Genomic DNA, 22236 nt, shown 5'->3' on the forward strand with positions numbered 1-22236 from the left:
ATGCATTAATAATGCAACAACTCAGTTATTGCAGTCATTATGAATCGTTAATCATGTTCATGTGTACTACAGTTTAGTCCCTTCTATGAGCTGCAGACGTAAGAAACTTAAGCATAACAGCAGTGAATCTGTCAAAATGTTGTGATAGTGGTTAATTAAGCAAAACTTCTTCATGACGTTACTGATACGCTGATAGTTCATAATGCTTCACATCAGTCAATTAGTACTTCTTCATACATAAAATCATGTAAGCATTCATAATAATTTGTGTGTCCTTTCCATTAATGGTCATCAAAGACTAACCATGGTGCAATACATAGACAAATCGTGATTTATGTGCATGACAACATCCGCGACAAACAAGACCCTGACATGCATGCTAAAGCCTTAGAGAAGAAAAAAGGAAAAAAAAAACCAAAACACCTGAGAAACAAACAATCTAAAACAACCACACTGTGCCAACCCTCAAGGCAAGAAGAGGTCTCAAGCTGAGGTGGCAGTGTTGTTGTGAAGACCTGTGTATGTTTTTTGATTCGCTACGATAACACTGGGAAAATGCACCACCTAGCAAACACTATATGGCCAGTGCTTGAAAATACAAGCTTACAATATAAAAGAAAGCTAACATCTCAAACTCAGACATCTAAAGAAACAAGAAGCAATGCCAGTGTGGTCATTCTTTAGTGCCTACCACTGTCATATCTTTTGAGTTTCATGCATGACTGGTGTAGTGGGTGTGGTTGTATCACAAAGGGAAGGGTTTTAGCAGGCGTCTGGAGTTCAGTGCAGTGTTGTGAGGCATTCCCTAAACAGTCAGTCAATCATTTATCATCTGCAACTGTGGAAATGTTGATCCTGGACCCAAAGCATGGTTTGCCAATGGGTCCACCATTTCAGTGCATTGCGGTCATGCTGTTCAACTGTAAGCATAATAACAATAACTATTATTTTTGAAGACAAAACATTTGCAAGTGTCCACAGCTATTTATTGCAATTTGCCAGGTGCTGGTGGCACTTTTGTTGCCATGCTGTGGTGGTAAAAACAGGACTGCAGGCACATACCATGGGGAGACCTGGTGCCGCCCATGTGCCTGCGGGATGACCAGGTCCTGTGTCGAGCTACTCTGCCATAGTAAACATCCTCGGTGATGGGAGAGAGGTTTCCCTCACTGTTATTCTCAGAGGTTACCTCTACAGAAAATACCAGTTAGAAGGTGATGAGGTTACAAATCAAAGCTCTACTTTCTCCTCCCAATATGTTAAGTGAAGATTTGCGTTGCCTCCTAAAACAGGTGATAACAAATTTTCAGTTATATTTCTAGCCGTCGTCACTGTTTGAGTAGATTAACTTATCACTCTGTGCTGCAACAGTGCAAAGCGGTTTAATCATCATCATCATCATCTTCTCCATCTCTGGAAGATCAAAGTCAAGGTACTGAAAGGGATGAGCATGGTTTGCAGACACAAAGGTGATCTGGAGACAAAGACTTCATGAGCTTCTTGGTATTTAAAAGAAAAAAGAAAAGAAAAAAGGAGCAAATGCGACTGCACTAAGGGACAGAGAACCTAAAATATAGCCATCTGCCCATACTGACCAATGGAGGGGACCATTAGGGGTCGTCTCTGAGGCTGGGGACCGCCGTGATGCGCTCGTCTCCCACTATCCCGATCATGGCGGCCTCCAACAGGGGTTGTTGTCTGAAATATACACAAACATAGAAAGCATCCGCAGACAAAGCATTCATGTGTCATGTGTTGTCACAGAACCGTGAACATACCCGTAAACAGCGTGTGAAAAAGTGCATGTCGAACATACTTGTACAAACTGTATGTAAACAAAATCATGCAGTACTCACAGGCAAGCACTGAAACATAGACGCACACACGTAGACTCACATTCAGACACACACACACACACACACAAGCCCATGGGAAATATTTCCATTCCAAAATTAAGAAATAACTAGTATCGCTCTACCCATCTACTAAAAAAGAAAGGCAAAGATATTTGTCAGTGCAGCCTAGGCTACACCCCTCAGCTATATGTCTCCCTTTGTCATGATAATCTTTTCAACCCAGTCTCACCCTTTAGCTCTCCACGTTCTGTCCTCTGTGTTTTAATCAAATCCAGTCTATCCCCGTTTCACTGCAAAGCACCTAAACACAGAAAGAAACGATCCCTTTCTGTGTTTCTGAGAAATTAAAGGAGCTTTTTGGCAGCAGCAAATGGAGTCTTTGGTCCAGACTTTGAAGATTGCATTTTTCTACACTGACATGTTTGTTCACTGAAGTAAAATAAGCTTCTGTAGTTTCTGCGATGACATGCTTTAAAAAAGTGGCAAAAAAAAAGTCACGTGTTTATGAAAGCAGCAACAGCGGTGCCTGAAAGCATCTAAAACCCAGTCTACATCTATCTGTGTCTCTCTTATATATATTCCACACTATCTTTCTCAATAGTGCGGAAAGATTCAAACCCGACAGCTTTCATCATCTCTGTCTATGGTACTGAAATAGTCAAACCCACTGCATCTGCCCTTCTATCCATGGGCTTTTTCTTTCTGTATAAAATTTGAATTAAACTCAGCACACACACTAATGACACATATCAAAAGCAAGGCAGCAGTCTCAACTGAAGTATCTGTGCCTGTGCAGTTCACTTAATAATAATTTGCTTGGATAAGTGCAAAGAACTGCACCTTGGGTGTGTTGTGCGAGTTGCGTCGACGTCCCTCTTCCAGCTTCATCTCAGAGTACAGTTCCTCCTCATCCTCTTCCATGATGTCAGACAGGTCAGAGCCCCGGCTGCTTTCGCTGTGATAATCTTCATTGTGACTATAGTGAGGCTTTTGGTAGTTACACACACAAACGAACAGACGCGATTAAGTCCGCATACAAACATACATACATGCACACACCAAACACACATGGATAAGGCCAGCACGCCCACGTGAACACACATAAAGACACGGGTTAAGGAGTGTGTACACATGCAACCACCTCAGACGCACATGCACACACACACGTCCAGATGCACACATGTGAGGAGGTTTTTCCACTGAAACACACGTTAGGTGCTTGAGCTCAGAAGTGTGATAAGCAAAGTGTGTTGCTTATCACACGGGTCTTACCGGCCTCCCCAGCTCAGAGCCTCTGAGGAACTCGTCAACCGAGGGTCCTCTCCGTCGACCGCGAGCAAACCCTTCCTCGTCTTCCTCTTCCTCATCAGAGTGATGCTGGTGAAATGAATGACCCTGTTCTCCATATCTGCCCTGCCTTCTGTCACCCTGAAAACATGTGTGTGTAAATAGGAATGGAACAGTGTTAACGGTGTCTTTAGGTTTTATTATAGTAACAATCACAGAAAGCTCAATATTCTTTTATGTTTAGCAACTTGTGACACTTCCCTTCTTCAGCTACTCTAAATTCAAATTAAAGCAACAGTTTAATCTCAGTGACTTGTGCTAAAATATATAACATCATTTTCATTAAGCATCTAGAGTGTTGTGTGAGCCAGCATTTCCATTTTCACCAGACCTTTCCGCTTTCTGCTGCCACCCTCTGAGCTGCTTCTCGAGCAATAGCTTTGGCCACAGTGTCTGGGATAAGCGTGCCTCTGGGCTGAGGAAGAATCCTCTGGGGTGAGGGAGACCGTGGATTGGCAGGTGATGGGGCTTCAAGGGTGTGGCCTTGCATGGGCACTGGAGGCTGGACAGAAGGAGAGCGTGTAGGGTCCCAGCCAGGTTGGCCAGGTAGAATAGCTCCCCCGTGATGGGCCGCATGGTCTTTGGCATCCAGGTCTCTGGCACTTACTGGTCTCAGAGGTATAAGGTGGGGTTGGGGGTGGGGCAGCAGAGGCAGTTGGTGCTGTGGCCTGGGACCTTGGTGGGGTGGACGAGGCTGAAGATGTAAGGGCTGCGGCTGGGGATGGGGAGGACGAAGCTGGGGCTGCGGGGGTCCACCTTGATGGGGGAGTCTGGGATGGGGTTGAGCATGGGGAGGACGGGGCGGCAGTTGTTGTCCATGTGGTGGAGCGGGAAGTTGGGGTGTGGGATGAGGAAGGTGAGGGGATTGGAGGAGAGGTTGAGCATGGGGGTGTGGAGGGGGGCCCGTGTGAGGATGCACTGGTGGTGGCAGGGGAAGCGGAGGTAGAGGCACAAGCAGGTTGTTTGGAATGACAGCAACTTGAGAGTCGTGGGATTCTCCCTGGACCGACAGTGTCCTAACGATGACCTCCCTGGCCTCGAGGCATTGAATCCTTGTCAGTTCAACCGTAACATAGTCTGCCATAGGGAACAGCACCTCAGCTATCTAGAGCCAGAAAAAAATAAATAAATGTTAACATAAACAGTGGCTGCAGTTTCATTTTAACAACAACTAAAACATTATCAGTATCAGAGTCAATACATCCAAAACAAAAATGGACAAATCCAGCTGCTGAAATTTGATTAGCCCCCTGCACTTTATAGTGTCAAATAAGTGATTTCACTGAACTAACAAAAATACCTCTTTAATTTGATTTATTATGGTGGGAAAAAAACGCTCTTAAGATTTCCACCTGCAGGGGCAGCTCAAAAACAGGTTTCTGCCCAGTGTGGCTGAATGTTGATTTTCCCTTTCAGGTTTACTGTGATGATTTACTTTAGCAGTCACCAGAGGGAGCGAGAGACCTTTCCAAGACCCAGACCTGCACCGCACGTTAATTACAAGTAGGTGGCATTGCTGAGTGAACTGATGGTAATGATGACATAATGCCACGCTGAAAGGCAGACGCTGTTAATGTCCCATCTGTGGTGTATATTCTCATGTTTTGACTGGATTACGCATGATTAAACATTTCACAGTGTTGTAAATACTGTACAGCATGTAGACCTTAGGAATATACATCCCATATGCTTAGGATTTAGCCACAAACTACTGTAGTTTCTCATAACAGAACACAATACATCATGAGCAATGCCTTTAAATCAAGATGAGCTCTGTGTGATCACTCATATCCTTTTAAAAAGAATGATATATAAAAAGTAAACTAGTCCAGGCAGGCGAGACCTAGACATGCTAACTCACCCTCTGCCCTTTAGTGCAGACTGCGTAACCAATGACATTTGCCCCATTGGATGTGCCTGTGGGAGAGAGGTTGGGGGGCTTCCAGCAGACCTGCAGGACCCCTGGAGCCTGCCCACAGAGCACCTGAACATCCTGGGGTGGCAGCGGAGGCCCTGGGAGGTAACCAATCCAGTGTGTAAGAAAAATAATCTCTTACGGTTTACTGATTTAGTACATGTAGGATACAAACGAGAGGGGGAATGATGTGAAGCATTCATTAGATGCACAAATACGTGTACACACACACACACACACACACACACACACACACGCACACACACACACACGCACCACCATGCACAGAAATGCCCAGACACAAAGGAGGAAATGAGGACGTGAGGTTGGGGTGGGGGGGTGGGGTTATAATTTGACTTGCATATCTAAATTTATGAAATTACATAACAGCTTATTTGTATTTTGCAGAGATACACAGTTCATGCGGGCTACTTGATAGCATGACATTGCTGGTGGGAAACATTCACAAAACACTTCGTGTTGTGTTTAGACAATGTCATTTAAGTGTATGGTGAGTTTTTGCACAACACTAATATTTCTTAACCCAAGATGATTGTCAGATAAATCAAAATGAAAATTTTATTTTTATTTTTATATACAGACCTATATTTTTAGGTCTGTATTCCTTATATATGCTATTCTACTATAACCATTCAGTAATCTTTGGAAGAGATGAAAACTTTAAGGGTTGCCCCGAGATACACACTGCTGTCTCCACATGCAGAGAGCCTGATTAGAGCTCAGCATTTCTTTTTTCTGATCTCTTTGAAACATGCACAACTGCATTCGAGCAGAAGCAAATGCACACTGATAGAAAATGGTCATTTCAGTGAGCAGTGGAGGGCCACCGCTTTATATAGAACTGGCTATGTCAGGCTAGGCTATAGGCTGAGGAAATGACTCATCGTAATTATTGATCATATCTCATGCTGCTCTGGTATTCTCTAATTAGTGAAGTGCACTGTGCAGCAAACTTGGGCAAAATTGCATACAAATTTGGTTTCGAACAACAAATTGGGCATTTTCAAAGGACATGTAATGACAGACTTGTTTTTAAAAGGTTTTCAATCTCAGAACCAGAATAAGATGCCATTTTGCCCACATTTCATAATAAACTGCATATGCTGAACAACATGGCACAGTCATCCTCCCTGCAAAATGTGTCAGAGCACTAATGACATCCCTTAGGTTTAGTGCTTGAATATATAGGAAACCAACCCCTCAAGCTTTGTTCTGACCTGTTCTGCAAAATGGTGTTGGACCTAGACAAAATACAATACACAACAATGACATGGTAAAGAAATGTGACGCTATACTATTCTAGAGCAGAGTACAATAACATTAGAATTCATATTACAGTACATGATCTTGCATATGAGAGTTAAACTAAGATTCTTAGAAGCATGTGAAAGTAATCGCCAGCTATTAAGCTGTGCATTATTGATACAGTATCTCTGTGGATAATAATAAACCTTTCTGACCTGCTGCCTGAGTGCAAAACTCCACGCCGGCTTCCTTCCTCTCTCTCTGCTCCAGCGGCAGTTGCCACGGCACCTGGTGGGGCTGCGCCACCACCGTCACTTTGTAAACTGTCAGGGGCTTCAGGTTGTGGAACCGTAGTCTATACCTTCCCGGTTTTACCGCTGCGTGCTCTACCCCGTCTAAGAACACAGTGTGAGCATAGTTGCTGTTGCTAGGCAACCAAGAGAGCTCGGCAGTGTCACGCTGAATGTCATCGACGCGCAGACCGCATGGCGCCACCACCACATTGGCTCCCACTAGCAAGGTGCAGCGCAGCTCATCTGACAAGCCCCGGTCCGTGACACTCTGCACTGACACACGGTGGACGCAGCCGTCCAGGTCCAGCTTCTCCAGCAAACACTTGGTCCGACCACCGTATGGTATATTGGCACGAAGCTCCCCATCTACTAACACATTGTAGCTAGAGATGTTCCCCCAGCCCAAAGGCACTAGTGGAGGCTCCCAGGCCACGATGACACTCCGTGCCAGCTGCTTGATCAAAGTGATCTTTCTGGGGTAAGGCACAACGTCTTCTGCCAGGTCCTCAGGATCCAAGGCCCCACCTGTCCCATTGCTACAGGGAACCAAAGCGTTTGCTGAGCTCAGAAGGCCATCCTGGGAGGCACCTCCATCCACAGCCATCAAGGCTAGGGATGTGTGCTCAAGTGAGCAGAGATCTTCCCCTGCGTCTCCAGCCTGAATGCCTGGTTTTTCCTTGTCCTGGACAAACTCTACAAAGTTGGAAGGAACAAGTCCTCTTTGGCCATCCAGCAGCTCCCCTGTCAAGCATAAACAAGTACCGACACAAAGGTAGAAAATAACAGAAATATGTTATTCATTTTTTAAATTGATATTTCTAGTTAAAAAGAATAAAAGTAGATAACAGAAAATCCTGCTACTATTTAATAAATGTCTCTTTAGGAAACAACTTTCTGTTTTGATGCCACCTGTAAGTGTTAAAATTAGGCTTCTCTCACAACACAAAGACAAAAGCAAAGCAATAACTTAAACACATAAATCTGTGAGAGCTTCTTCTTTTTTTTAACCTGCAAGGTGGGAATGAGTCACTGAGTGAGAGGTGGAAGATATGTAAACATACAGCATGTTCTATTCCCTAAGATGTAAGATTCCCCACGGGTTCTCTGATGCCATCTTTCATACTCCAACACACAACTTAGAAAACACTCCTTTCAACATTTCTAAGGACCTCAGCGTTTGAACATTTCCAGGAGCACCCCAGAGTACGTAGATGCTGCGGTCAATGCAGAAAAAAAAGAAAGAAAAGAAAGTGCTTAGATTTGCAGTGTAGTTTTTCCCCCAAGGCAATAAGTTTGTCTTCAACAAAGCTCCCTATCATCTCGTCCTTCAATCCCTTTTTCCACAGAGCCCTGGGGGGCCTTAAGACCATCTTGGTGTGTCTCTACAAGTGTATCTGAGCGAGTGTGTTTGTTGTTTATGTGTGCTGATGATTAAGCTGAGCCCTGCTGGATTAGTCATCAAACTAAGAGACCAAGGTCCCCATCCTGACAACAGCTTGGTATGCAGCCCAAGTCGCCCCTCCTGTGTGGTAAATACAGGGACCGTCTGCAATACCATGCAATCTGACTGCACACAGCTAATGAATCACAGGGCTTTCTATGACGGTCTGTGCTGGCTGCAGGATTGCTAGCAAGGGGGATTAGGATTGCCTCTGATGGAGAAGCCTTCATAATTATAAAGAGATTATACAGAGAGTGAGTCCAGCCACCAGTTATGAAAAAGTATCGGGAAACTTTTCTTCATAACACCACGCACTGACTAAGTGGAAGTCACGCGATGAAAGTAGCCAACTAGTATGTATGACGGACTTATTCTATATCAGGGTGACAAAGCCTGTCAAGTAGTCCTTGCAGCACGTTTACAAAAATGACTGCATCAGCATTACGTTTAGATTGTGCTGTATCATTACATAACACGACATAATGTAAAGAGACTGCAGGGGCACAAAATGCATCACAGATACAATGTGTCATTCTACACATACAACATTTTTGCATATACCACTTACTGCACAGTGTGCTGTAGGTGCAATGCAGTAGGGCGATCGTGGCTCAAGAGTTGGCAGTTCGTCTTGTAATCGGAAGGTTGCCGGTTCGAGCCCCGGCTCAGACAGTCTTGGTCGTTGTGTCCTTGGGCAAGACACTTCACCTACCACCTACCAGTGATGGCCAGAGGGGCCGATGGCGCCTCGCCTCTGTCAGTTTGCCCCAGGGCAGCTGTGGCTACAACTGTAGCTTGCCTTCACCAATGTGAGAATGAATGAATAGTGGTATTGTAAAGTGCTTTGAGGGGTCCCGAAAAGCGCTATATAAATGCAATCCATTATTATTATTATTACTACATGTTACAGTCAAAAACGCCACAGACATAAATACGATGGTGAAAGACAAAACAACTTCAGTGGAGAATAAATGCCAGCTGACACACACTACTCGGCATTTTTGTGTCTTTTTTGTGTTTTTGAGACAATACATAATGATGCATACACTTGTTTTCACTGTCAGGCAGCATCAGCAGACAAGCACTCAGGCAAAACTGCAGGCCTGAACAGAAGAAAACCTATCCTCCCAAATAGAAAATTTGTTGCAGTATTTTCAGATTTTTGCCAGAATTTGATTTATCGAGCCAGAAGCACATATGGCCTCACAGACCGCTTCAAATGCTCTATGTGTGTTGTGTACGACTCACCTTCATAGAAGCCATCGTCATCCATGTTTCCATACACATACAGATACTTTCCAGCCACAAGGGGGAGTTCTGCTTCAGGATGCTCATTTGGTCCATCGTAAGGGTTATAACTTGAAGGAAAGAAAGGTTTTTCATTCATTTGTGAAGGAAAATTAAAGATAATGCGCGTTAAAACCCAAAATGAAATTATTTCTGTATTTAAACTTGTCTTATGCACCTATAACGGGCAGTGCAAAGGCGGACCTGGCCTGTGTAGCGAGATTTGGACCTGGGTGATGGGCTGGCCTCATCCTCCATCTATAGATAAATGAGAGGAACAAATTAAAGTGTTATTAGCAGGGATAAGCGACTTTCCTACAGCATATTTAAGAATTAGCAGTTTGCAGCAACTCTTGAACCATTCCTTTTCAAGATATGAATATGTAAGTTAATTATTTAAAAACAATTAACATAATAGGTTATGCATGCATTATTCATGGATGTGGCATCACACAGACCCACCTCTGATGAGGGAAACTGTCGGGGGTGGATGGGGTGGTCCGTTGTCACGGTGCTGGATTTGACAGACAGCAGTTTTGGTGGTTCTCCGTCTCCAGTCTGCGGTGAGCAGGGCAAGAACTGGGATATCAGCAGCGGTGTGTCTGCCGCACTCTCATCACCTGGGAGACATTGATTTCCATAGCAAATAAAGAGTAACTGCCTTTTCCTTCCACAACCATTTCGCGCTCTTTGGAGCAAAACCATTGATCTCCTGCGGGTACAGCTAACACCCTTCATTTGGAAGGCTACTCCACCCCTATCAGCCCATCCTATTGGCAAAACAGGCTTAAAAAAAATGCAGAAAATACAAAATGGAATTCCCTGAAGAAATTAACGATACGTAAACAACGCAGATCAAGTGCATCACTGCGTTCTTGTGGTTTGTATGTAATATTATGCATTAGCACAAAAACATCAGTGAATTCTGCCCGAAGTGAAGAGACAGATAAAACAGGATTTTCAGCACTTCAAAGACCTTTGGTTTGTGCCAGACTGTATAAATCTACATCACTGATACGGCTCTATTTGCTGTATCTGCAGGTTGCACTATGTGTTGTTAGAATACTAATATGTTAAATTACATTCGTGTCGTACATCAGGCTTGTGATCAAGGGCAGATATTGATCATGAATAAGCACCGTCTCCATTAATGGTATCCACCTCTGGTTTGCAGTGAGTGGGTCCAGCTGTAATGTGAGCTGTCTGGGGATTAGATCACTAATTATCATTTTATCTGATCATAACCCTTTTAAGCACTAATAATTTTGCAGATGCTTTTATCTGGAGAGCACATGTGTTTTTAGAATAGTTAGACCCCACTAATATTTAACCCTGCTAGTCTACAGTTTTATATCACCACTTTATATTACACAGTTACATTAATACTCACAGAACCACACTCACACTCAAGTAAACACATAAAACCGCTCAGCTAAAACTGAGGAAAGTAGTAATCAGAGAAAAATAAATAAATAAATAAAAATCAGGGACTGACTTTCTAAGACTTTTGATTTGTTTTGATATGTCCCCGTTCCCCAGCCTCATAATTGCCTTTATGGTTCAATGTGTTTCATACAAAGCTGCCTGTGAGGTGAGACTCACCTGTCTCTGGTTGGGCTTCGAATCTGACCTGCGAGAGTTTCTTCTGTGGTGAGGGCGGGATCTGGGATGCAGAGGTGGTATTACTTTTAGGGATATTCACAGGTTCCGACTGGAGGCGGAAATTCAGCAGCTCTTTGGACAGCTGGTGAAAGTGTTCACTGTGTGACCGGCATTCCTGCTCCAGGTCACGAACCTTGACCTTTGGCAGTTAAGAAAAAAGAGCAGTAAGGATTGTGAAGACTGAGAGAAAAAAAGAAAAAAAGAATGAGAGGTGAAAGGTGATTATTCTTCTGGGCTTTGGCAGTATATAATTTTGAATGTCTAGCAATCTAATCTAAACACGTGGAAGTGTAGAGTCATTTACTGATATGGTTAAATCGTGATAACCAAGCCTGAGCACTCCATGAAGTTATATCATAGACATGCTATCAGAGGAAGGCCTAGAGGGGAAAGCGTGAATATACATATAATCACTTTTGGTGATACAGAATATAATTTTGGTTTCACAGGTTTGCAATTAAAGGAAAATTCGAAGAGGAAAGAAAGGGTGATGTAACTAACTAATCAGGGATGAAAATAAATACCTGAAACATTCTGTCCTTATTGTTCTGTTCAGACAAAATGTGGAAATCAGAAGTAGTAAGTAAGGAAAGGGAAAAAAATGCAAAAAGAACCAATCGTTAATAAAAGCAAACGGAAGGGGAAACCAATGAAAACACAAATGTATTTATGAGTCGACAAAAAAATAAGACAAATGTGTTTGTCAAACTGAAATGGACTCCTAAGCACAAAAACACAGAGTGGAAAACATATGGGGATTTCACACCTACAGACAGCACAACTATGCTTTCCCTCCTGTGGCCATATTTGCCCATAACTATAGAGAAACGCGCCTGTGAAAGAGACCAACTGATTCAGTGATTTCTAGGAAGAGATCTCCTTGACAGAGTTTCAATTTCTCTGACCAAACTGTTTTTTCTGAGCCAAACTCAGTCTGCTTGCTCAGTAAAATCGTATTAGAGCGCTCCAGATGGATAATAACGTGACCTCATATGAGCCGCACACAAAGGAGTCTGCGACGTATTCTCGTAGCAAAAGGATTTAAAGTAAGACGAGAAAATAATTTTGAGTAGAAGTCTGTGATGAAACAGCGGGTCAACGATTACCATCCGGGGGGGGGGGCGACGTGAAGCGTCAATGCAACGCGTGACAACGCAACTAGTAAACAGAAGCGTTTGGAGCGCTATAACAAAAGCAGCCTGAATAAGAAGATAGAAATGTGACCGCAAGCACAAAGGATACGCTATTGTCTGACTAGTCTGATGTATGAGTCACAATCTGGTGTGGAGTACTGGAAAAAACTACACAATAGTGTAGCCAAGCAGATAAGTGTTTTGCTGGAAGAGAGACGGGGGGGGGAACTTACTTATGGGACTTCATTAGAGGAGAGTCCAGAACCCCAACGGTACCCATGTGTCATAAGTTCAAGTTTAGAATAAACTTGCGTCGTATGGCTCCACATTGAAACTCTGCTTGTCCACCCACGCAGCTGTTTTCAATTAGCCTGATTAGACGTCGTTGAAGGCCTACGTAGGCGTGTGCAGACGGTGCCTTTTTTTAACATCTCTCTTAATGTGTTGCCAGTTTAAATGCACTAGTTAGTCCAAGAAACGTCACTTTTCAATTTACTTAATTTAAATAATTTCCTGCGTCTCTGCGTTCGGTTTCAGGCTCAGCAGAGGTGATTACTGAAGATGGTGTGGGTGTGAGTCACGCAGTTAAACTAATACATTCGTTTGACAAATATACCTCGCTTATTTTATTTTAGCCCCAAATGTAGAATGGCTCTGAGGATGGCAGTGTTGGTTGATGTTAGCCCAGGATAAAATATCTAAAGAACTGCACTGGAAACAGACATTAAAAAAAAAAAAAAACTGCTGGGGTGAAGATTTAAAAAAAAAAAACAACCTTCAAGTTTCTGCATTTACACAATTGAATGTTGGACAAGAAAAACTCTATATTGTGTCTTGCAACATCAAAGGTGTGCGCTTTCATCTCCTTTTTGATGTCAGATTGTGAGCTTTTGATTAGCTAACATTTCCTCCCAGTTACGTTTATATCGCAGCTTGTTGCTTTGGCATGTTCTTGACAGACAGTAGATCGCTCTTTGCATTTACATTTGGACTGAGATGTTTTTCAAAATTACCTCAGAAAAATCTCAGTTTTAGCAAACACCCTACGTGTGGACATAGCCTAAAATTCTCACTTTTAGAGCCCAGCGTTGGACATTTTGACCATCTCTGTGGTGTGTTTGTGCCTCTTACAGTACTTTTAATATATCAGACAATTAATATAGCTTGCTGTGCAGTTGTTATACTATAAAACAATCGAAGAAGTCTCCACACTGCACCCATAGATATGATATGTACAATCAAGATTACTGGCCTTAGTTTATAGTTTAACACTCCACTATCTCATTTAAATATGGCCACTTCCTGCTCTAGAAAAGAAGATGGAAATAACCATAAAGCTAAAACTGAAGCTAAGAGTTCAAGGCTAGTTCAAAGCACTGGGTGCTGTAGTAGAGCCAGACAGGATGTTTTACAGCAGCTAACTTGATACATAGACAAGCTTCGAGTCTTTTCCATATGTTCCAAAAAGGAGAGCTTCATCACCAACTTATCCATGTTTCCCCTTATTTCATCTGGAAAACTGACCCAATACTACATGAACCATCTTAAGGATGTGTTTTGATTCGCCTGGTTAAAACAGAAAGCTCCACTATGTTTAAGAAACACAGCAATCCAGGAAACAGGAAACTGTACCTCTAACAGGTGTACTGCTTCCTCATGCTCTTGGTCAGTTTGAACCCAAGCCTGCAGAGAACACACAGAAACACACAATGACAGCTGACACTGTGATCACGGTCCATGAGGTAGAATAGACAGTACACAGCTGACATACTGTCAACGCAATACCCTGGCGGATGCTCACTGGTTCATCAAACAGAGCTGGTACTTGAAGAGATGCCTACTTCTGATGGTACAGCTCCAATAAAAAGCAACTGGCTTATTTTAGGACATGTTAGTGTCCAAGTACTGGCTGTTAAAGGCAGTGAAATTAAACCCACTCTTGAGCGACTGTGCAAATCAATTTGTCTCAGTTTGAATGATCTGCATCTTTTTGAACATTAATGATTCTCTTTTGAACAAACATCAATGCAAAAATGGGACCAAAATGAGACAAACAAACCTCACAGACTTCCGAGAAAGAGACACTTTTCATCATGTTAAACTTGTGGTCTAATCCAGAAGCTATTTGATATTATTTCAGTCATCAGCATAGGAAGGAAACAGTAAGCAGGAACACATGCGCACATGTATATTCTGTTTTACGAAATATATCAAAAAAGAATAAAACAACCACAACAGGTCAGATCTTCATGCTGCAAGATATTTGTAATGTGTACAAATATATCAGCAACTACAAACGCAGCATTTTTAGCCGTGTTCTTCATCACACGATCAAAGGGACCATGGCTGCATTTGTAATCACATCTGCTGATTTTGGGGCGGGCTATATGAGGTATCTGTATTTTCTGATACAGTAGCAGTGATTCAGCATAAAGTGGCTCAAGACACATCATTATCCAAACAAAGACCTTTGGCATAAATTCACTACACAAAAGTTGATAACCAAGGAGGGATTCTGCCAAAAGTATTAAAAGAATAGACTTAAAGCGGTTTTTAAACATACCTTTTGCAATTGATTGATCTCCTTCTGCTTGGTGTGAAGGGCCACCAAGGCTTGCTCATGCTCTGTCTGCAACTGTTGCTTTACCTCTACAGCCTCATGCATATGCTAGGAAGAAACAGAGGAAGTAGAAGGAGGAGAGATTATTTCTAACGCTACTGCAAAAATAATAAATTACCCAGCTGCAATCTTTCGTTGAAAACAGTATTCTCACATTTCAATGTCATCGAGTAAATCTATTCTCTCTACCACTCTGGCAAGAGCTTTTGAGGAATCTGAGCCCTGTCCACCTGATTTAGCGACATTGCATCCATTTCTGAGGAAAAATGAGGACTGCTTGAAAAATAGGAATAGCCACAGTGTTGTTGCATCAGCTTCAGTGTAATAAATCCCACAAATTGAAGTGAAGCATTGCCTAATCCTCAAAGATTAAACCAAGCAATTCTTTTGAAAGGTTGCCAAGAGTTGGATAAAAATATTAATACCAATTACCACCTAGTTTATCTAAGGCTGAAGTAGAAGAAAACAGCTTGCTTCTATATGACAGTTTAGAGATCTGCCTACTAGCAGCAGTGTTAACACTCTAAGTGTTAAGCTTAGTAATTAGCACATTATATGTTGGTTGTTTAAAGTTTAAAGATTTTGCACCCTCACATACGATGTCACTTAAGAGGCAAGGTACGTGAAGAGAAGAGCATTAAGTAACACTGGCTTCTGTAACATATATATCTCTGGCACCACACATACTCTATAGTCTGCACTGACTTACACAAAGCTGTCACGCATAGTCGCTCCTGATCCAAATCTACCCTTTGCCAAATTAGCCAAGTCATGACTGTACAGTATCTATGCATGAAGTCACAACCAGCTGCCACATCTTGCAGAAACAGAATTAAGGCCATAGGATGTCTCTGTGAGCTTAAGAAGAAAAGACAGCTTAGAAAGCTCTGACATTCATATTTTTTTCCCTGTTCTTTCTCCCTTGAAAAAAGAAAATCTTCTTTACCTCCGGGAGTGGCTTCGAGGTGTCCTGAGCAGCCAGTCGCTGCTTTGCATAATCATGGAGAAGCTCTAAGCTGCAGAGGACCGGGGTAGCTGAGAGGCTGTCACTGGAGCCTTAGTGAAACTGCTTTTTTAACCCTTGCTTTTTCACACGGGAACCAATGGTCACGCCTGCATTTAAACACCTCGTTTTGTCATTTTAAAAAGATCTGCGATCCTTCACTTTATCTGCTTTGGTTAACTTATTACAATTTCAAACAGCTCCAACCCTTGGACTACTGCAGAGTTATCCAAGGCCTACACTGCTTGATGTGGACTCGAGGCCTTGAAAAGTTGACTAAGACTGGATTGAAACAGCAAAAGAAAGATGCTGACTTATTAGAGACAGGAATCAAAACAGACTCTATTTAACTGGGCATTAAAAGCACGTGACATCAGGCACCTGAAAAAAAAAATGCAACTGACTGCCTATAAAACTCATGACGTCTTATGAACTGACTTAAAATTATTGTCAAAAACTTCAGGCTTGACCTGATATTTGCTGTTGAGAAGTTTCAGACTTTATTTGGAGCTAATGCTTTGGCTGTTCCTCGGGACAGTCTCACTTGTCAACATCCATAAACTGGTTGTGTCTCTACTGAATGAGGAGGAAGACACTGGCAAATTAAAAACATCTGTCAACAGTATACCAAAACAAAAGCCAGGAGGTCCCCAAAATCCAACTGGAAGATAAATCACGGCCTGATAATGGTCAGCTCTCCATCACATTACTATAATCACGCTATAATTCTATACTATATACTATACTATAATACTATAATTCACAATTTTTAAGACTACACTCTGGATTTACCTCTGTTGACACACATACATGTCTAACAAAGGTCTGATGTCACTGCAGATTATTAGTTTATATGTTTGTTCTCATTTCTAATCCTGTCCCCTCTGATCACTGCCAATGAAAATCTTACCATCTTAAACTCTGTTTTGTAAGTGTAACATGAGCCACGGCCACAGATAAGAAAAAAAAACTACTAAATACAATATTGTGGGGTTTTTTCTTTTTAAAAAAAATCTGTTTCCTAGTTAAATTGGTTGCTCGCTTTAACCTCTTAGGACCTGACGTCCACATATGTGGACATCACATTTTGGGTTATTTAGACCAAAATACTCAATTTTGCTCTGCAAGGGCCTGATATCCACTTACGGGGACATTATACTGCTACTGTTCTATCGCAGTTTTAAACGAATATCCTCATATGTGGCTCTTATTTTTCTTAAAAACAAAAATAAGGTAAAAAAAAAAATCTGGTAATTCTTTGTTTTTACATTCATTGGGTCGTAATATGCCCAAATATCAAAGAGAAATTAAAAATGCATGTCGTGGAAGAGTTCGGGTCTTAGGAGGTTAAAGACGGCAGTGTTTGATCCTCTGTATGTTTGCTCACAGAGAAATTAACAGTCTCTCATTTTTATAGTAGTTCCATTGTAATGGATACACAGAATAGTAACCAAAGATCCTGAAAAAACAAATTATGTGAAAATTATAAATTGATTTGCATGACATTGAATGAAATGAGGAAAACATGACTTAGTACTCTGTGGAGAAACCCTTGTTGGCAAGCACAGCAGCATTTCTTGTAGTTGGTTACCAGGTTTCCAAACATCGCAGGGCTAAGAGATCATGACCTTGAACTTTTCCTTCTTTACCCACTCCTATGGTACCTTGGTGGTATGGTTTGGGTCACTACCATGCTGAAAGATCCATCCACAACCCATCTTTAGTGTTCTTGCTGTCTAAGTTCTCATCCAAGATTTCGTGGTACGAGGCCCAAACCACTGGCCCCTAAATGTGGTAAAGTTGTCTTGCACCCTCTGGAGAAAAACGTCCCAAAAGAATATGTTTCCACCTCCGTGTATGGCAAACAAGTTGATGCCAAAGAGCTTGATTTTGGGTTCATCTCTCCACAGCACTGCCTCCCAAGCCTTCTCTGGATCATTTAGATGTTCACTGGCAAACTTAAGTCGGGCCTGTACATGTGGCCTTGAGCAGGGGGACCTTACAGTTGCTTCAAGACTTTAATCCATTATGCCAAAGTGTGTTACCATTGGTGTCCTCGGTGACTGTGGTCTCAACTGCCTTTAGAATATTAACAAACACCTCCGATGTAGTTTTGGTCTGATCCACCACCTTTCTCACGATCATTCTCATCAGGACCTTGCATGGAGCTCCAGACCCAAACACAGCCAATCGGTGAGAGCCAGAATTCAGGCTGGGTTGAAGAGGATCAAATGTTTATTCTTTTCTGGATAATTGGTTGATATTCTGTCTGCCTGCATTAACACTGAACTACCATAAAAATTGGAGACTTTTCATTTCTTTGTAAGTGAGCAAACTTACAAATTCAGCAGGGGATCAAATAATTATTTCCTCCCACCTTGTGTTCTAACTTGTATACCAGACTTTGACCAAAACAAACAACAAAAAGAAAACTTTTGTTATCAGATTATATGATTAAAAATAACACAGACAGTGCTGCATCTCATTAGTTTTGAACCAGGTCTTTTTCTGTTCTTTCACACTGTGTTTCTACCATCTCTGCTTTCTCCACCCACATTATCCTGTGTAATTTTCTCTAAATTATTTCTTTGTCTCCATAATCAATGCACAATGAGAAAGTGACAAAGCTTTCTCTGCTGTATCGGGGAGCTGGTCAGTTTTTCTTATGCGGGTACATTTCGCTCTCAAATATCCTGACAGACACACAATCGATAGGAGATGCAGGGAGGCGAGGATTTGTAATGAGAGTCCCTCTCGCAGTGCAGCGAGACTGTGTCTGATTACTATTGGCAGACCAGAACACAATAAAGAAAACAGCCTTTCCATGAAGCCGGTGACACTACACCTCATGTATTGCCTCAGTTTCCTTCTCAGGTTTTCTGAGGACACAAATGCATGGGAAATGGGAATATTTCCGAAAGAGTGACAGTAAAACTGGGCCTGAAAAATCAGTTATCGTGACTGGTGTGAGGACTACTGAAGTGAACACATGTTGGACTATGAAGAAGATGGGAATGCTGGAGAAATGGAGTGAGATGGATTGATGTAATGGAGAAAAAGAAGCAAGAAAAGGTGGTTTAGGCTTGGGTCATCACATCTTCTACTCATAGGTACAACAGGTGTGTGGTTGACTTTACAGATTGTTTAGTGGTCTGTGGAACTAAATTTAGACTCAAATAAATGCATAGAAACTGAATAATAATTACAGGTAATTAAATCTGAAATCTGTGCGAAAAGTAGGTAAGACAATAAAATTTATACAAGAAATGAGTGAAATCTTTAGTCCAGGGGTTTATGTGTGGTCAAATAGCACAGAGGAACTCAAATCTGATATTATTAAGGCAAAAAAATTTGTCCCACCTTTAAAACGTGTTCCAGGTTATCCACTTTTTCCTGGAGTTGGCTCCTCTGCTCCTGGGCCACGTCTCTCTCCTGACTCACTACAGCAAAAGTCTGTCTCAGCCGATCATAGTCGGATTGCACCTGCAAGAATTCGAATCATGAATTGAGCACAGACACAACGAAGGGATAGATGAGAAACAAGCGAAGGTTAAGTGGATTGTTAAAACATGAATTTGAATAACTGTGGGTGGAAAAGAAAAAAAGGTCAGCAGCAAAAGAGGCAAAGAGAAAACCACAACAAAGCGAAGAAAGAAAACACTTTAATTGCGCCGTCGTTGTTTTACTTGAAGAGTCTCAAAATGCAGTCTGTTTTATAAAGAGCAAAACAAGCATGCAATTTTTATGAGGTTTGTTCTTGCAGCAGACCTACTTTTCACATTTATGAATAGAGGCTGCATTTTTGTGGCTCGAGGGTTGATTGAGAGTTCACAGTTTGAAGAGAAATTAATCAGCACATTTTCATTTAGCGTTGATGAGACAGCGTTGCTGACTTGAGCATTTCTGCCGCTCGTCTCTTCATCGGTCAGAGGCCTTGAGCTAAGCCGGTTCCTCAAAGGACTGAGCTGAACCACACCTATCATCTCGTTAATTAGCATGAGATGAGAGACACAATAGATAAGCTTACTCACAAAAATAACATTTAGAAGTACATCAAAGATACATGCGGCTTAACACGGATGAATATTTCTATTTTATCTAATCATTTTATTTAGAGATCAATTGTGTCACTGCTGATGTTACTAATTAAACCAGACAAGCAAAGGAGTTGTTTTTTATTCAACATTCTTTGCTTAACATTTCGATTTAATGAGTTATATGTCTGATATTTCTTAAAAACTCAGTCGCTAAAAGAAAAGTTACCACTAACGACTCTGAGCAATCAAAATAACACTGCTTCTGTGATAAACATAAAATAGTTAAGTTGATCAGTTCTCTCTAATCTATCAAAGATCCTACGAAGCAAATGCAATTTATGTACTCTGATTCTCTAATCACATCCCCCGTCTTGTTTCCCGTCTCTTCATTTCTTACTCTCAGCTTCTGTCGTTCTCTTCTCCCCTTGTCATTAATTCACTATCTATTTATGCACACGTAAATACATTTTCACTGCGCCTTTGTCTTAATTGCCCTTACAAGCCAGTCACACTCAGTTATACAGTATATGTGGCAGGACTGCACACACATTTGCCCCACTTTCTTTTCATCTCCGTGGCCACCTTGTCGGTGAACAGATGGCATCGTTTTCTGTGACACTTTGGAGCAAAAGCTCTGAGCTGAGTCCCTGGACACATGTCAGATCTGTCCCCTCTGTGAAAGTCACAATTAGCGCCAGAGCAGCTAATCGCCTACCATCACAAACGGTCACTGTCTCTCTTTATGGGTCTGTGTGCATGCGTATGTATCAGTATGTGAAGTCAGGAAACCAGGGAGCCAGCATTAGTAAAAGCACAATATTAGGAAAGGGAAAGTAGCAGTAGTGTGTGTGTGTGTGTGTGTGTGTGTGTGTGTGTGTGTGTACAACACGTCACAAGTTTTGAGCAAACCCTTTTTCTGTTTGTTTTGCTAGAAAAATCGGAGATAGGTGCAGCAATTAATTGAAACACGTCCAAACATACGTGGAAATACAGTAGATAAGAGTTTGCACAATCCTGATGAGGTTAAAGTCAATAGTTGGTATGACTGTGTTTATTCTTTAGCACAGCTTAAACTGTCTTAGGTGAGCTTTCTAGTGATTTCTTCAAGCAGTCTTCAGGAATAGTTCTCCAGGCTTCTTCTTCAAGCTATTCTTTGAATGTTGGCGTCTGGTTCTGTTCTTTGTCAAGATGATCCCACAATGCTTCAATAACAGCTCCAAGGAGGTCAATCCATGACTGATAATATTCATTTGTGTGTTTTTCTATTCAGGTGTTTTACTTTTTTCCTTTTAATGCATTGACAGTGTGTTCAGGATCATTGTCATGCTGAAAAATTAAGCTGTAGCTAATTAAATGCTTTCGAAGTCGGACCAAAATCTGACACATTTTGAATTGTAGGTCCAAACCATGAGAGAGCTTCCATTGTGTTTTCCTTGCTTAAGAATGGTGTCTTAATAGTCATTCTTCCACTGAGACCATTTCTGTCTGGTATATGTGTTATTTTCTTTTGTAGATTGACCTAAAGAAATTAGTGAATGAAACCAGCCAGGAACGAGGACAGGACTGAAAGTGAGTGAAAAAGAAGCCAATGTCCAATGAAAAACAGACCTTCAGAAACCCTGAAGAACTATTGCTCAAGAACAATTATATAATTGAAAGCAAAACATAAAAAAACAAAAAAACAATTGTGGCTCAACACGGTTAATATTTGGAAATCAATCTGATATATTGATCTGACAAGATGGACAAGTTCCGTCATATGACTGCTCCTTTTTCTCAAAGCCACTGTGTGTGCGTTTCTTTTCCTGCATCGTTGATACAGAAAAACAGATCATACCAAGCTCATTCACTGATTTCTTTCATTTTCCTGTGTGTGTACTTCCAATGCATACTTGCACAGTACATGTGTGAATTTCTCACCTGGTCATACTTGGATGCCTTCAGATGGTGGTTGATCAACTCAAGGTTCAAACGATTTTTCTCCTGCAAGGCAGCATGGAGCTTTGCTTTCTGAGAAGGAAGAGAAAGCAACAAAGAAAGAGTTGGTTGTCTTGTTCCATTATCCTCCTGCTTACAAGGAAATTTACATCTGAGTGCAAGCCACACAGCAAAACTACACCTCAAAATTATTATATAAGTGAAAGAAGCGACCTAAGCAACTTAGGTTAGCGTCGATCGCTCCCTCCATATGTATGCATCTGCGAGTGTGTGTGTGTGTGTGTTTGTGTGGATAATCTTTTTCTAAGATGCCGTCTGGAGGACAAAACCCACAGCTGCATACTGTCACCCTCCATTTGGTATGTGGCTTTAGGAATGGAGGGTGAAAGCTGAAAAAGATGAGGGAATGGGAAGAAAGAAAGAGAGGAAAATGGGGTG

The 22236-nt window shown here is 41.8% G+C and overlaps 1 protein-coding gene across 4 annotated transcripts in view; it reads right to left on the bottom strand.

The window, feature by feature from the left end:
- rimbp2a (RIMS binding protein 2a) overlaps nucleotides 1-22236 on the bottom strand; it is an 83001-nt gene that overhangs the window by 12656 nt on the left and 48109 nt on the right. For 3 of the 4 annotated variants that reach the window (XM_005938843.3, XM_042223698.1, XM_042223697.1), the window contains 16 exons: nucleotides 21781-21870; nucleotides 19184-19306; nucleotides 14764-14868; nucleotides 13833-13883; nucleotides 11592-11615; nucleotides 11008-11206; nucleotides 9868-10025; nucleotides 9584-9663; nucleotides 9367-9476; nucleotides 6600-7418; nucleotides 6357-6380; nucleotides 5065-5216; nucleotides 3535-4308; nucleotides 3129-3284; nucleotides 2697-2843; nucleotides 1596-1698 (listed from right to left, as the gene is read on the bottom strand). In XM_005938843.3, coding sequence (XP_005938905.1) covers nucleotides 1596-1698; nucleotides 2697-2843; nucleotides 3129-3284; nucleotides 3535-4308; nucleotides 5065-5216; nucleotides 6357-6380; nucleotides 6600-7418; nucleotides 9367-9476; nucleotides 9584-9663; nucleotides 9868-10025; nucleotides 11008-11206; nucleotides 11592-11615; nucleotides 13833-13883; nucleotides 14764-14868; nucleotides 19184-19306; nucleotides 21781-21870 — 3115 coding nt within the window. The remainder of the gene's footprint in view (nucleotides 1-1595; nucleotides 1699-2696; nucleotides 2844-3128; nucleotides 3285-3534; nucleotides 4309-5064; nucleotides 5217-6356; nucleotides 6381-6599; nucleotides 7419-9366; nucleotides 9477-9583; nucleotides 9664-9867; nucleotides 10026-11007; nucleotides 11207-11591; nucleotides 11616-13832; nucleotides 13884-14763; nucleotides 14869-19183; nucleotides 19307-21780; nucleotides 21871-22236) is intronic. The other variant, XM_042223696.1, reaches the window with a different exon arrangement.

Source organism: Haplochromis burtoni, unplaced genomic scaffold (genome assembly GCF_018398535.1).
Source record: "Haplochromis burtoni strain Fernald_Lab_line unplaced genomic scaffold, NCSU_Asbu1 Contig_118, whole genome shotgun sequence".
Lineage (NCBI taxonomy): Eukaryota > Metazoa > Chordata > Actinopteri > Cichliformes > Cichlidae > Haplochromis > Haplochromis burtoni.